Raw genomic sequence first — 16,696 nt, forward strand, 5'->3', positions numbered from 1 at the left:
GGCAGTGAGGGACACGAAGCAACGCATCTCAAACTCAAGAAGGGAATTTAGGAGAGACCTTCAGGTGGTGTACCCCTATACCCTGCAAAAGCTTTTTAACAGTAAACTCAATGAGAACCTGGGACAGATTGCCTAGGGAATGTGAAGGTTTTTAAACACAAGGCAGACAGAGACCAGGCAGATTCAAATTGGCATAGGCAAAAGTGACCTGCCATAGTGCCTACGACAGCTCAGTTATGCCCATGTCACCACCACACCCAAACCCATTCAGGCATGATAGTTTCTTCTTTTTCCCAGTCTTTTTGCCCCTTGTTTATTACAGCAGCTCTGCTACAGGATTTTCTGTTCACAGCTGCAGCACCTCTTGGGCAGTAGAAGTTGGTTCCTCTCTTCTTGCAGGAAAAGCCAGTATCCTACCTCCTGGGACTCCAATAGATGAGATGAGTTCTGAGATTGTTCTTAAAAGGATTTTACGTGATTTCAAGAAGAGAAGCTTCAAAAGCAGAAGTGAAGACAGACTCTAAAACAGAACAAGTGCCTCCCTTCTCACAGACTCTTGCCTTTCATAAAACCATGAAACAGAGAAATGTGAAGGCCATCCAAGGAGTTTACATACATAACAAAATCTACAGGAACAGCTGGAGAGAACAGAGATATATTCAAAAACCCACCACTTGCATCACGGATCTGTATTAGTTAAACTTGAGAAAATGGTTTAAAAATTTAAGTATTAAACATTTACATGTTAAAACCAAAGAAAACATTTTCAAAACTTGCCTGTATGTATAACACAGATGGGCAAACACCTATTAACAGAGCACCCAACATTTTATTTTCAAGTAATATGAGCCTCACTAACAAATAAATTACTATAATTGCTACTGTTCTGGAAATTTGTTTGAATTTAAACACTGTCCTGTGGCACAGACAGATACATACCTGGGTATGTAATTCTCACTAAGAGCAAATCCCCTTCCTAGGAAACCTAATGACTATTAAATGCACTTATTAGATGACACTGTTAATGCCGTACTGAAAAATACAACCAGAAAAGTCTGGTTTTCTTGGAAGCCTAGTAAAGGCAGTCAGTGTGTCTCCCTCCCTAGGTCAGTGACTTGAATGCTGGCCTATGCCATGATGACTGACAACTGCAAACATCTAATGATCTTTTGCCAGATGAATAAAACTTACGATTGTGATCCCAGAGCAATCTGTCCTCAATACAGCATTATCATCATAATTAAACCCCACCAGCCAGGCTCTATGAGGCAAAATGATGGGTGGGCAGATGGACAGAAATATTCCCATTCTGCAGAGGAGCATTCTCATTCTGAACAATGCTGGCATGCCAAAGTTTATTTATCAAAGACATTTATCCTCACAGTGAGAAAAGGGGCAGCTATCATTTTTTCCTTTCAGTAGAGGACTATGCTGAAATTTCCCATTTTTATGACTACTTGGTTTAAGCAAGAATTAAACAGCTATAAAGAGGCTTTAGAGCATTTTTTTTTTCCATGGAACCATTCTGTGTTTGACCCTCTATCATGGATGGTATTGGCCATTCAATCTGCACTACACAAGACACACACTATAATGATCAAAAGACCATGTGCTGTCAGCCTTTATTACTATTACATGTATCAAGAGGGGGGCTTTTTATTGATGCTGAAGTTCTCTGAACTATTTGTGTAAGATTTTAATAACCATCTTGATTAGGTTTTCAATCCACATCTGAAAACAAAGATCTATGCTCTAAGGATCTATGCTTATGCTCTAAGGATAAGCAAACCACTGCCATTAGAACAGCAAACCATATCCCCACAGCAACACCTCATCAGTGTGAAGCCATGGACAAATTTCATCCTGAATGTTTCTGTTCCTGTAGAATGAAGTTAATAATATTCACTACCTTTGAGAAATAACACCGATAAGCCTATACAAATGGGAGAAGAAAAGCTGGAAGTAGATTCCCACTGAGGAACATTAAACAGAATTCTTACTTACCCTGTGAGTAAGAGAGTTAATTAAAATAGCAATGTGTTCATGCTTAATTAGTGGAGGTGAGTTCAATCAGAGGAGTGAATATGAAAGTTCCAGGAAAAATAGAAGGGAAGAAATTCTTCAGTGACTTTTTAGAAAGAAGACAAACCCCAAGTATTTTTACCACAACATTATCATTTTAATATCTCTATATCAGCAAAGAATCTACCTACTGAGGTTCCTGAAGACTTCAACACATGCGTTTATTTAAGGTGTCTGAGTGAATGACTTTTTAAATCTTTTTGATGGCAGAAGGTATTTTCCCATTTACTGTAAAAATCAAAACTATTTTTAATTTACAATCAACAGTGCAATCATTTAAGACATGTGAGGCAATCCTTTAAGCTTCACTACAATTCCTTAAGCTCTTGTTTAAAACTCCTGGGTGCAAAGAGGAATTCAATTCACTATAAACACTATGTTTAACACTTACAGGTCTGTTTCAGTCTGTGCTATTTCGCCTTGTGTTTTAAGGAATTCTGAGAGAGCATGGAACGCAGCTTGGGATTAAGTAAGCCAACTAACATCTCCCTTCACTAGAAAAGTGGAAAACAAACCACTGCAAGTTCAAACAAAAGTTCTACTGAGTAAGGCACAGGAATAGTATTTCATAACAAGCTTTAGTTAAACTACTAAGCAATCACTTCTCTTGCATGTTTAAACAAATGAACGTTTTTATAAAGTCTAGAGCATGAAGGTCCTAGAGATGCTTCCATTTTAAGAAGCTCTCCAGCTCCCTACGCACTCAACAGAAAAATAAACAATTTACTGTTAAAAGCTTGGAACTATTGAATCTCAAAGCCTATATGACAATACAAATGAACACAGAGATTATTTAAAAAAATATTTTAGTATTATTTCCACATTGTGTGGTTAGTAGTGTGCTAATTCTTCCTGTGAGAAGTTCTGCACTCCCCTGCATCCCAAACCACATTTCCATTGTTCTGCATTCTGCTGAACAAAAGCTCCCAACTTCCTAAACTATGCATCAATCCCCAGGGTATATAAGAAGGGGACAGAACAAATTCAGACATTTAGACCTTAAAATAGGATTTGAACTGGATTGGTGAAGAAAGCAATGCAAAGTCTATCACTCCATCCTTTTATTTGACATAGAGAGATGTGGTTCCTACACCAGATACCCAAGGAATATCTGAACTGCATTTGATGGGGCTACTTAAATTATAATGGATGTAGAGCTAACTGCTATTCTGCTACTCCAGCATATGGATTTCAAAGTTCAAGAGCATTTAAGGTCATCATAAGAAATCCATCTCTTGATACTGTATCTAGAATAGATAGAATATCTAGAATCAAGTCCTTAATTCTGACAATTTCCTCCCTTAAAAAGGAGTGTAATGTAGCTGCAAATATTTAACACATTTAATACACAATCTCTTGGCTTTCAAGAACTACAAGGGCCTTTTAACTAGAGCACTACATTTTCAGTGTTTCAGTGTTTCTTCACTGACCTCCAATTAGAATAGGTAATGGCAGACTAATGTGGTGTTTGTAATAATCACATGCCAAGGGTATAAGATACTATATTCCACAGGCAACCTGCCAATGCTGTCACAGTTGTCACTGTGATTTTGTTGATGTCCTCCAGAGTGAGACTGGTGCCTTGGTGCCAAAGCAGTAGGTGAGATCAGAGCCAAAGCCTTCAACCTACTTCCTGGGAGGTCTGAAAGAAGTGGCTCAAAGCTTATTTCCCTCCTGCAAGAGAGCAGGTGTCTATCATACTGTGGCAAGCACTAAAACTGTGGTGTTTGTCACATTCCTTCTTCCCACCAATATTTCACAGAATCACAGAATATGCTTAGTTGGAAGGGACCCACAAGCATCACTGAGTCCAACCCCTAGCCCTGCAGAGGACCGTCCCCAGGAGTTCTCTGAACAATGACTCCCACCATGTGCCTGAAAGTATTGTCCAAAGCTTCTTGAATTCATTTTCTTCCTTATTGCAATACAAAACCTCAAGGAAATAAAAAGAATAAAATAGAAACAAACAACAATAAGCAACTTGTTTTCCCCAAGCATTAATTCTATCTTCTCATCCCATGAGATCAAGGCAGGATTCAAACCCCAAATACTGTGAGAAGAACAAAAATCCAGCTCTTCAAAAATCAACCCCTTTTTGGTTGTGATGAATTCTTAGGAGAGGGATGAAAATGATGCCAAAATTACTTACTCCTCTGTAGAAAAGGGGAAAATTATTTGTTTCTGCTCAGAATCAGTTGCAAGTACACGCCCTCAGTTCTCTGGTATGAGAGTGCTTTGTCTCAGAAGTTAGATTTAAAGCTACTGAATTTTCTCCACTTACAATGATCTATTAATATAGAAAGTCACACTCGAGTTCTGGTCAACAGGGCTGGCATTTGGGCTGGTGCTGTGTAACACCTTTGTCAGCAAAATGGACACTGGGATTGAGAGTATCCTCAGCAAGTTTGCTGACACCAAGCTGTGCGGTGCAGGGGACGTGGTGGAGGAAAGGGATATTAACTAGAGGGACCTTGGCAGGCTTGAGAGGTGGGGCTGTGTGAACCTCATCAAGTTCAACAAGGCCATGTGCAAACTCCTGCACTTGGATTGACACAATCCCAAGCACAAATACAGGCTGGGTGGAAATGGACTGAGAGCAGCCCTGAGGAGAAATACTTGGGGGTGTTGGCTGACCAGACACTCAATGTGTCCCAGCAAAGTGCACTCAAAGCCCAGAAAGCCAACTGTGCCCAGGGCTGCATCCAAAGAAGCATGGCCAGCAGGTCACCACTCTAGTGAGGCCCCACCTGGAGCACTGCATCCAGCTCGGGGGTGCCCAACATATGTAGGACACTGACAGGTCAGAGCAGGCCCAGTAGGGACACATGAAGATGATCAGAGGGCTGGAGCATCCCTCCTATGAAGACAGGCTGAGAAAGTTAGGGTTGCTCAGGAGAAGGCTCTGGGGTACCCTAATTGTGGCTTTCCAGTACCTAAGAGGGACCTATAAAAGAACTGGAGAGGAACTTTTTACAAGGGCATATTGCAATAGAAAAAATGAAGTGGGCCTAAACTGCAGGAGGGAAAGTCTAGATGAGAAATTATGAATAAATTCTTTACTGTGAGGGTGGTGAGACACTGGAACAGGTTGTCCAGAGAAGATGTGGATGCATGATCCTTGGAAGTTTTCAAGGCCAGGATGGACGGGACTTTGAGTAACCTGGTCTAGTGGAAGATGTCTCTGCCCATGGCAGTGGGGTTGGAACTAGATGATCTTTGAAATCCCTTCCAACTCAAACCATTCTTTGATTCCATGATAGTGGGTAAGGGAAAAAAAAAAAAACTATGTTAAGACCATTTCTATAACCACACTGAAAAAAACCAGAGATAATTATAGTATCAGCTCTTGCATTGCTTAGCAGGTTGAGCTTACTACAGTTTTCAGAGGACACTGCTTTCCTCTGTTATTTTTATATTAATGAGGGAATTGAATGCTCATGGAATGATACCACCAGCAACAGCAAGATCCAGGAATAACATGGGCAGGTGCTGTGCACAAGTTTCTCTGCCAGTCAATCTCAAGCCTGACTCATCTTCTCTCAGTGTTGTATTTTCCTGAAGCAGAGATTAATCACGGTGCCAAACTGTATGGTGTAAAGTTCCACTTGGAATGAGAATGACTGTAGACAAATTTTCCTTATCAATGCCTCATAACTTGAAATCAGTACTGCAATGGCTTGGTGATGGGAATGAAAGTGAACAAGAAAAGAATAAAATTCTCTTCAAAATTATTTCACCTGCAAAAGTAATTTTTGCAAAGGAAAGACGGAAATTCCTTCCAGCACAAAGAGATATATCTTTTTTAAAGCCTGTGCTTCTTGCATCTGTACTGCAATATCTAAACAGCAGCTGCTTTTTTAATCAAACTAAGCTGTAAAACCAAGCTGTGTTATGAATTTCACCTTTTGCGAGAGCTAATCCAAAGTGCATCTGTCAATAGCAACATCTATTTTTGGTTCATCTCAAAGTATTTTAAGTACTGAAGGGTATTCAAAGAATGGTAAAAGGAGCCAATCAACATTTTTATTGTTGCAATTTTAACACTTAAAAGCCTACACATCAGCCTAAAAGTAGGTGTGCTGTGAGCCACACCAGAAGACTGTTTATCCATGATTAAGTGTCACTGTGAGGTGCTAACATGAGGAGGCATATATGAACATAGTTGGCAACTTTGCAGAGATAAAATACTTTTATTTAAATAAAATGCTTTCATTTAAAGCAACAGTTGAGTTATTAACACAGTAAACATCTTAGGGCAAGTGGTGTCTTTAAGTTCCTGTAAAAGTGTTTTTTCCTTCTGTAAAGCCCATCCCAGGCTATTTCCTGAAAAAGTCTGTCATTGTGATAGATGGAAGTATGCAGGGAAGAAAAAACACATTTCAAAAAGTGCTTGGCAGAGGAAGAGTAATTAATACAACTTAACGTGTCATTTAACAAAAGCAGCCAGGATAAATTTTTGATGTGTGGCAAGCATTTTAAACAGTTTGACTTTTTCATGAAGGTCACAGAGTCTTTCAAGGTAAGGACATAAGTACAAGCTACAGCACAATAAACTAAACTGTACTTGCAGGGTGTCACATGCAGCCAATAACTTACAAACATGCTCCCACCCTGGTGCAAAACTCAGGTGTGTTGAAACAGCTCTCCCTTCAGTGCAAGTTGGCTAATTTGTTCTTAGTTAGGGCTGTCAAAGGATAAGATCTTAGCCCTAGGTACAAAAAAAAGCAGCAGCTCTATTGCAAATTTTCTTAGCATAGTAAACTTTATCACTAGTCTACCCTTGCAGTTCACAACATTTACCAAATACTGTAGATTGGATTTGAAAGACCAAAAAACAGGCACTGTGGCAATTTTCCAATCGCCATTAATTCAGGTTTCATATATATGACACCTTACATTTCAGTTCAAATCTTGACCCTATTACATTCAAAGACTTTTAAAGAACAACTCATTACAGTTTCATATATGCTACACAGCAAAGCTGGGAAGATTGCTAGTATTAATAGGTATTTCTTCAGGGATATGAGAATAAAGAAAGAACCTTGGCAGGAGACCTGCCTTTCATTAAGGACATGGATTAGGACAGTCAGCAACATTATCCTTTACTACTTCATAATTCTGATGGAAATTAAAATTATTAAATAGATTCTGCAGCATTGCTCATTTTCCTATAATAATCAGGGTTTGCCTATTTTCAGTAAATTTTTTGCATTCTTATTTTAGATTTTTTTTTCACAGTTCCCTGCAATGCTGCCTGTGTTTTGAAATGGCTAGGTATTCATTTAGGTTGACAGCCTTTTATACCCTGCTTTGATATCCTTCCACCCCCTTTCCCTCTTCCAAGCAGAAGCACCATCAAGGCTCTAAATGGGACCACACAAATGGAAACAAAGACTGGAGTCCATCTGACCTGTGCAGCACTGACAGGTTCAGTTACGACACACTTGAGCAGGTAGTCCCAGCCCTGGCCTTGACAAAGAGCCTTTTTCACAGCTCAGCTAAGATTTCTCCATGGATCTGAATGAAACATATCCAAAACTAATTTCCAAGAGGTTGCCATACTGAGATCATTTGTTGGTATACGGCAAAGCCGGATGACTGGTGAGCCAAGAGTGCTCTTCATAAGCACTGATGCCAGTGCAACTACACAGGTCACACTTCCCTAGAACTGGAACTGAGCAGAAGCCGAGTAAGGAGAAAACCAGAAACAGTGATACTGACTTCCACCACATTACAGCCTAGCAGTGAATCTCTGCCAGTGCTTTACAAAGTTAAGGTTTCCAAGGGCATAGCAACAGCATGCTTCCTCCTTGAAATTATTTGTATTACTGTTCTACTTTACCTTAATTTAGCACGTAATTGATTTAAGTGTAAAACAAGATTTTATTTTTCCAGACATTTATTTTATAAAATTTGATTTACTAGAAAAATACATTATTTCTAATTTACAGCAACCTCTTCTATACCCTTTTTAATTACACGGGTATTAGTGTTTCATTATTATCCTTCTGGGTTTGATGGCAGCATTACAATTGTACCAATTCTTTCCTAAAGAGAATGCAGTTTTCTTTTTCTGATCCAGCTCACTCTGCCCTAAAGTTATCCTGAGGAATGCCCTTAATGAATTTGAGTGAAGCAGCAAAAATGCATTCTCCATGAGAACATTTTCAGCAAACTGTTCTCTACCACACTCTTATTTCTGTCTGGAGATGCAGAGACAAACAGATGGGGCTGTTTACAACCACCTCATGTACACATACTACTGTCTTTACGCTTTTAGAGAATGTGCCTTGTGTATGTGTCAGAGGCAAAATTAAAAATAAGATATAAGTGAAATACCTAATCTCTTTTTGAAGACTGCAAGACATGCTGTCACATGGCTTTATGTTGCTTACCTTCTACATATTTCGCCTTATTGCAGGCTAAGCTTATTTAAGTTCCACTTTTGGCACTAGATTTTGTTATGCCTTTGTCTATAGAAAGAAAAAGCCTCTATTCCATTCTTACTCTTAGTCAGAAGATGGAAACATCTTACATATAAAAAAATGAATCCACCCTCCAATATTTATTCTATAAATTGCAGGTCTTAAATATGCTAAGCATCTCAATATAATGAATGCTTTTCTAGACCCCTAATGATTGTGGTTCAATCACTATCCCTGGATGTTTTTAAAAGACAAATACATGGGCACCTAGTGACATGTTTAGTGATGGACTTGGCAATATTAGGTTTATGGTTGGATTTGCTCTTAAAAGGTCTTTTTCAACCTAAATGATTCTATCATTTCAACAAATTTCCATGAACTCTCACTACAAGTTCCATATCCGTCTTAAAAGTCCTGACCAGGGCATAGTACTTTATCAGGGTCTTACCCAAGCTGTGTTTCGTGGAAAGATAATTTGCTACTTAAAATGTGTATTTTGTATAATCTTTTTAGTAACAATACTTGTTATGAGATAAAAGCAGTTGTCTATGAAGAACCCTGCATTCTCCTGAACTTGGTCCATATAATCTGTAGCTTACACTGTTTCCCACTGAAGTAATTTCTCTTAACTTTATAAACCTTAAATTTAGCTAATTCTTATACATCTTCACTATGTGTAATAGGCACCTCCAAAGGAGTCTCCACGCTACTACACTGAGATACTTGTCTGAGCCTTTAGAGCACCTAAAATAGTATCCAGCTCAAAACCAAAGCATAGTTCTAAAGCAAGCCTCCTCACCAATAGCTTTGTCTTGAGCTCTTGCGTAGGTGATTAGAGCAAGGCAGAAGGGTTCATGTTTATTACCTGAATTGTCTGGTAAACTGAAGGATCAAATCCTTTAACAGTCACTTCTCGGAAAACTCTTGGCTCCAGTTCCTCTTTGGTCAGATCACAGTGATATATAATACCTAAAATACAGGACACAATGCAAGCTTGTCAGCTTAGTATATCCATCATTAAAAAGAAGCCAGTTTAGGCACTGTGATGGAGTCATGAATAGGAAAGGTAACTCAGCAGGGTGAAAATCAGTAGTTTTGGACACATTTTTTCATTTATTATACAATTTTACATTTACAAATATGCATTTCATCTAGGGAGGGTGCAAAGGCTTTCTGTACAGAAAGAGTAATTCTCACCACTCACAAAAAGCCGGGGGGCTTAAGCAAAATAGGGGAAAAAAATAATTCACGTAAAGTTAGAAAGGACTTATTAAGAATAATAATGTTAGAAGAAAGAAATGTAAAGTCAAATTTAAAACACTCCCTTTTACATCCACCAGACTGAGAATAAATATATCAAGAATTTCACTCAGGCCAACAATTTTCTCCTTATGATAAAATATTTGAAATGAAAATTCAAATGGCCCAGATAATAGAAAGAGCAATTTCATCCACTTGAAATTGTGGCAGACTAGCACAGGTTACCTATGGAACTGAACAAAATCTGGTCTTGAGTAGCTTCTCTTACATCTTGGTCTTACAAGTTTGAAGCCAACTTCACTTGAGTTGCATGTATAATTTCCAAAGGACTGTGCCCATGAGAAAACTTATGTCTATAAATAGTATAGAACTTCTAGGTTGCAGCAGAGGTCGAATCACAAGGAATGCAGCTATCTAGACACAACACAGATGTGTAATTAATCAAGAACAATTTTGCATTTAAACTATAAAATGTATTTCCTGTCATTCAACCCTAATAACATTTGAATATGTGTCATACAACATGACTATCATGTTTGCACACTGGTTAACATACTAAAAAATCCTAATATTCATGCCTGTACTACAGATACATGTGATACATACACTAACTTGAGTGTTAATTGTTCTTTGTTTTTCTCCTTGACAACAAGCTGGTCCCTGCAAAATTTGGAATGTAAATAAGGGAAAAGAACACTAAAAGGTATGGTAGTAAGCACTCTGCTGGGATCCTCAATGTAATAAAGTTAACCAAGGTGGACAGGACTTTATTGAAATCCTGATGTATTGTGTGTATTCACATTCAGGAAATAGAAGTCTTTTCTATAGAGATTATAACTATAAAATTCATACAGACTAAAACATGAAATAATGAGGAAACTTATCTGATACCAGGGAGTTGCCTCTTTTAAAGTTAGTTTTATAGACTGGAAGATCAGGAAGACAGAGATTGGTAAACAAATGCAGATGTAAACTAACATTTCTAGCAGTTGATAAAGCTTTTCCATAACAGTGAATTAACAGGGGACTAAAAGTAGGACTACTCTAGTCTGCTGTGATTTTTTTTTTTTTATTTATCACAAAATGACTAGCAAGCCTAATCAGGTTAATAGGTCCAAACAGCAGAGCAGCTGTTTGACACACAGGCAGCTGCCCAAGCTGGGCAATGTACTGGCAAACACTGCACACAGAGTAGGCAGAATTCCCACATCATAGCAAACCACATGATGAAGAATAAGCAGAGTCACAGGCTGCATTTCCAGAGCAAATCAACCTAATGTTACACTAACACACAATTCAACACCAGCTACTCCATCTCTTGTTCTGTTGTCTTTTTAGTGTCACAGCAGTTAATATAAAAAACCGTTGTAATATTTTTAACTGTTTTCCCAGGTACAAAATAAATGCAAAACACCAGAGTGCTCACCTAAGCATCTGACCAGAGTGGACTGCAGGGATAACCATATTTTTCAAGAAATATCAGAAATTATTTTATGGTGTCAGCATATATGGGTTTAGAACTGCTTTACTCATTACTTCACATATATGGTTATTATTACTTTTGTTGTAGGTATTAAACATGAGTATGTTAATTTGTTTCTCATTAGAAAAAAAAAGAACAGTCTAACCTAATATAGTTGCAAATGATATTGATTTCCAATAGTAAAGTATAAATATCTAGGTTAACCAAAGATCAGCCCTATACCTTTTGTATGAATATTCCACTGATGAGGTGAATGGAGGTTGCACACAAACTAAAATAAAAATTACCTCTCTGGTCTGCTTTCCTCATTCTTTCCTTATCCTCACACAGCCTATACACATTTCTAACCTCCCCTTTTTCTTCCAGATTCCAGGACACTCTGCCCCAGTTAACAGAGCTATGCCATAGTGAATTCTTTGTAGATGATAAGGAAAATGAATGAAAGGAAGAAAATAATCTGCCTAAGCAACCAGCAGGCAGTGAGAGCAGCTATTGCTGGCCAGCTGGAAAGCCACAGGCTAAAACAGATCTGGGCTCTTCCTATACACATTTTTAGCAGCTGTAGAGACCTTACTGGCTCAGCTGAGACAAAGGGTGAAGGCCTGAAAAACTGGTGATTTCTGGCCCACAATGCAGGAAAGTCAACTATGAACCATCAGGCTGGATGAAGTTAGAGATAACTGCAAGAGTGTCCTCAAGCTACTCTCCAGCTGCAATGGCTGCAACAATCTGAATGTTGTTTAAAAGAAGAACTGAAAATAGATCATATTTCTGTTTATGTAAACAGTAAGACAATAGGCAATTTATCACACTTCTTATCTGCTAAGACCGAAACCTAACTTTGATAATTTGACATAATCTTTTGATAATTTGACATAATTTGACATAAATTCTAGCAAAACCAGCAAACTTATCTTAAGTATTTTATAGGCATTTTGCAATGTAATGTTACTGGGCTCAAACTGAAACAAGCAAAAACACAGGTCAGATGTTATAATAACATTTTTATCCCCTTATGATACAAAACCTTGGAAGAAGATAAAGATGCTGAAACCTATCTGCCCCTTCATATTTGAATCCTGTGTTGTATTAGGTATTGATTTTTTGGGCCATACACCAAAAAAAAAAAAAAAAGAATGAACACTAAATACATTTTCTTGTCATATACTAGATTGACAATTGTGTAGAAACTCCCTTCCTATGCAAAATTCTAGAATATTTACTATTTATCCACATCTGTATTATGTAATGCTTTGGACAGCTCCAGCTTTGCAGGACTGTACAAAGACAATTCCTACAGCAATCCAACAACACCAAATACTGTAAGGACAGACAGTAAGGATGCCCAAATAAGGCTATGCATAAATGAATCATAAAACTGTCAGAGAACAATTTCTTTGACTTTTATTAATGTTCTTTAAAATTGTGATTAAAAATCACATTAAACACATTAACAATTATCTTTTACTTAAGTTTTCACCTTCCATCTATGCGTATGAAGCAAGAACTGTGAGAATGCTACAATTTAATCTCCAGTACAAGTCATTCTTAAGTCTTAATGAAGGTGTCTCAAATACTAGCAGGCACATTATTTAGGCTTGACGGATCAAAGACTGATACATTTTTACGTGCACAATCACTGCTAATATGGGTGGAAGCAGTTGTATACCAAATAACTACTAAAATACAAAAAATGAGAAAGACACTGTTCTTGGGAAAATGAACAATAACATGAGACAAAAAAAAAAAAATCTTACCTGGAGATAAAAAGGAAGTAAACTGGTAGAATATTTCAGTGTCCTTCTTTTGGCCACTATATCCCACAATACTACCAACTTCTAGGGGAAACGTCTTGAGATGTGCACCAGTGGCTAGGTCATGAAGCTGCAGGATATTCTTCACATCATGCAGGTAGCATAAAACCAGGAAATTGGACCTCACACAAGCAACCCATTCTGCACAACATGGAAACAAAAAACCAAAGCCACAGAAAATACAATTTAAAAAAGTAAGAAAGAAAACAATCAGACATACTCTGATCCTATGCATTTAGCATACCCAAATGCATGCAGCAAAATTTCTGACACACACTGCCTTTAACTCTTAAATCTTTGTAAACGAACCCAAAATAAAGTCTGACATTCTCTGGAAATGCATTAACCATGCTGCTTAAAGTTAATTTATGCAGACACAGAAATAAAGAATTGCTTAATCAATATGCTTATGCATTTAGGATATTTATAGATCAATACTGCTCTTAAATATCACATATTTCAATGCATAACCCAAGCAAAACATTTATATTTGCCAGCAATACTTAAAGTCATGAAAATCAAAACAATCATTATGATTTATACTCAAACTAAACTCATAAGGAAAAAAGACATGGACCCGTATTGCACATTGAGTATAGAACCTAGATGTTACTATTTGTATTGGTTCTATTGCTGAAGTAATCAGGAGACTGTTCTTGCAAGCAAGCCCTACTGGGTGTAAGAAAAGGGTTATTCTGGGGTGATATTCTCATCATGCCACTAAAAAAGCCCACGTGCTTATTCAAGATGCTAATGTTGCTGAACAGCATTCTTGAGACTGTAAGGTAATAGGAGCAGGATGCAGCACAGTGAACTCAATCCAGCAAAGGGATCCAGGAACAAATCCCTCTGCAGAGGTTCACTGCCTTTATGTCTCTCCTGGCAGGCCTAGTTCTAGTCCCACTGTGTCTGTGCACAGGAATGACAGCTTCTGCTCTACAGATCTTTTCCCATCCTGAGTTTGTTCCTTGGAATAACTACTAGACATATGTGAACCTTTATTTCATGGCATGCCAATTATCCAATTTGACTTAAAAAAATTAAAACAAATTAAAATAAAATATCTGGGCTGTCATTTCTAAAATCTCTGTGGTTCTACTGACTATCTTATTTCAGTCTCCATCTCTATAGTCTGTAAAGTGTAGAAACTTTTTGGGGCTTCAGTTCACCCACAATATATAATGCAACATATTCTCTCCTGTCTCCTGTGTCATTGGCTTTAGATCTCTAGTAGCAAGTCTACTTATTTACTCATACAGACCAGAGAAAGATTAAAACATCCTAATCTTGCTCAATATTTCTGTCATTTAGGAAATTATTTTGCAACAAAAATATTTTAACTTCTCATTAATTCACAAATTGAATACAAGCAAGACAAAATACAAGCAAAGTTAAAAATCAAAGAAAGTATCCTGAAGGAGGTAATGTGGGACATTTTTATTTGTTTGTAAGACTAGATGAGGAGTGATTCTTATTGTCTTCCAACTACATATACACAACTTCTTCTCTGACAACACAGACTGGAAATCTAAATCACGGGCAAAATACCAGTGTTGGAAAACGGCTTTTTTTATCTGCTGGAAGCAAACAATTAGGAGAGGAACCAAATGAGCAAGAAATTTTAGGTAGGACAGATAGGGGTACACTGTAATGCCAAAGTAGCACTGTGAGATGGAGAGTTTAATGTGACAACATTGGAGGAAAAATATCAGAGCATAAGCATAAAAAATTGATGGAATTTCAGTTTTATGCTATTTTGTTATTCACATCTTACAGCTTTTTCTAGTTTCCTCAATGTCCTATAAAACCAAATAATTTAAACACAGAGTTGTAAAGAAGATACTCTTATAAATGCATCTTTGCATATTCAAATTCCAGAGTAAAAGTTCCAAGTTGTATGTTGTGCCCCTGCCATTAAGGGTAACAAGTTTTTGGAATTGAAGGTCAAAACTTGTCAATTGAAGGTCAAAACTTGTTATTCTGAAAGCATCATATATGCTTTTCATATAGAGTTCAAGTCTCTCACGATCCCCTAGAGCTCAAAGACTTTCAAATCCTTTTAGCTTGTTTCTGAAGGACCAGTGAAATGTAATACTTGTCTTTCTAGACATGTGAAATCATGTTTCATAAACACCTAAATAAAGCTTTACTACTCCCCCCTTCCCAAACACCACCTTTTTTTTTTTTTTTTTTTTTTTACCCTCAAACTTTCCAACACCCCCATGAGCTTCTAGTCTAAATTCGGGAATTTTCTAACCAAAGCCCCAGAGAACACTAACTGAAATTTTAGCCATGACCTGAAATAATAAGGTACAGCATAATATAACACTGTTTATAAATTAGTTATCGATGTGTAATTTTAGCTCTAGAGTGGCTAAAATTTCTGAAGTGAGGCTGGAGAACATAATAAATGTTGTAAGTTAATAGTTCTATTCAATTACATATTTTGAAATAGAGAATCACACTTGGCTGTATACACAAGGAGAATATATGTAGTAATTAAAATAATTTTTAGTGTCACTGCACAAATTTTCCAACATTTTTATGTGGTTTATGAAATTCATACAAAATAAGAATTTAAAAGGTTAGCATCCCAACAGCAACACAGCTTTTTTGCATGCAGAATTACTGCCTCTGCAATAAGTAGGAAATCTCATTAACTCCCCTGGTATTCTTAACAACATCTATAATTAAAATGTCCAGTTTTACTCTCAAATTTCTTGAAAAAAGTTTCACAAAATGGATTATAAACACTCTTGGGTCAACTTCAAATGTATATAATACATAGCTTTTCCTCGAAAAATTAAGGTATCTTTATTTTAAAATTACATTGTGGTGATGCTTTAATTCCTCACTAATTATTTGATCAAACAATTCAGTTTAATGGATTTTTTTCTTTAAGAGCTGATGTTCATTATTACTTTGACTTATATATTTATGAAGAGGTATTACTCTTTTTATTAGAAAGATTCAATTGCTCAGGAGAAAGGCTGCTGGCTTATGTGGGGATTTCTGCTAGTAAGGAACTTGCCTAGGAAGCAGCAATATCAACTCTCCATCACCTCTTTGGTTTACAAATTAGATGCTCTCAGGTGGAGATAACAGATGAGAAGCCAATGCAAAATGTTTTTAAAACATTCCATGAAATTTAGGATCACAGCTTCTGTGTACAGTACCTGTATTATAACTGGGTTTGGTGCATTGCTAACTGCCTCCAAAACTTACAGTAATGGCAGCTACAAAGAAACGCAAAAATCAAAATACAGCAAAACATTGAAGCAGACTTGAAAGACCAGAAGTAAAAGAAGACACTAAGAACCAACACTTATATACACAGTAAGCTAAAACAATGCTGCATTATTAACAAGAGCTATTTTCTGACTGCAAGCTTTAAGTTGAGTCTCTGTTATTCCCATGCTCAGCACTGAGAACCACAGATACTGTTGGGCGTGTTGCATTAGCAGACAATCTTTTGGTTCTGCTTGTGCAGCGAAGGATGCATCCTGCATGCCTCTGTATCTCCTAGAAACTTTTAAGACTCTGTGATTTCAAATCTCCTATCTAACTAAGCCTGACACCATTGCTGTAGGCACCCTTTATAGACAAATGGGGAGAAGAAATAAGCACCTTTA

At 37.3% G+C, this 16,696-nt stretch overlaps 1 protein-coding gene across 1 annotated transcript in view; it reads right to left on the reverse strand.

Annotated features, from left to right (window-relative positions):
* Positions 1–16,696, reverse strand: part of LOC119698760 (prolyl endopeptidase) — a 96,879-nt gene that overhangs the window by 36,941 nt on the left and 43,242 nt on the right. The window contains exons 9-10 of the mRNA XM_038131247.1: positions 13,008–13,205; positions 9,373–9,476 (exon numbers count right to left, since the gene is read on the reverse strand). Of these exons, the coding sequence (XP_037987175.1) occupies positions 9,373–9,476; positions 13,008–13,205 (302 nt within the window). The remainder of the gene's footprint in view (positions 1–9,372; positions 9,477–13,007; positions 13,206–16,696) is intronic.

The sequence above is a fragment of the Motacilla alba genome, chromosome 3 (genome assembly GCF_015832195.1).
Source record: "Motacilla alba alba isolate MOTALB_02 chromosome 3, Motacilla_alba_V1.0_pri, whole genome shotgun sequence".
In the NCBI taxonomy this organism is placed as follows: Eukaryota; Metazoa; Chordata; class Aves; order Passeriformes; family Motacillidae; genus Motacilla; species Motacilla alba.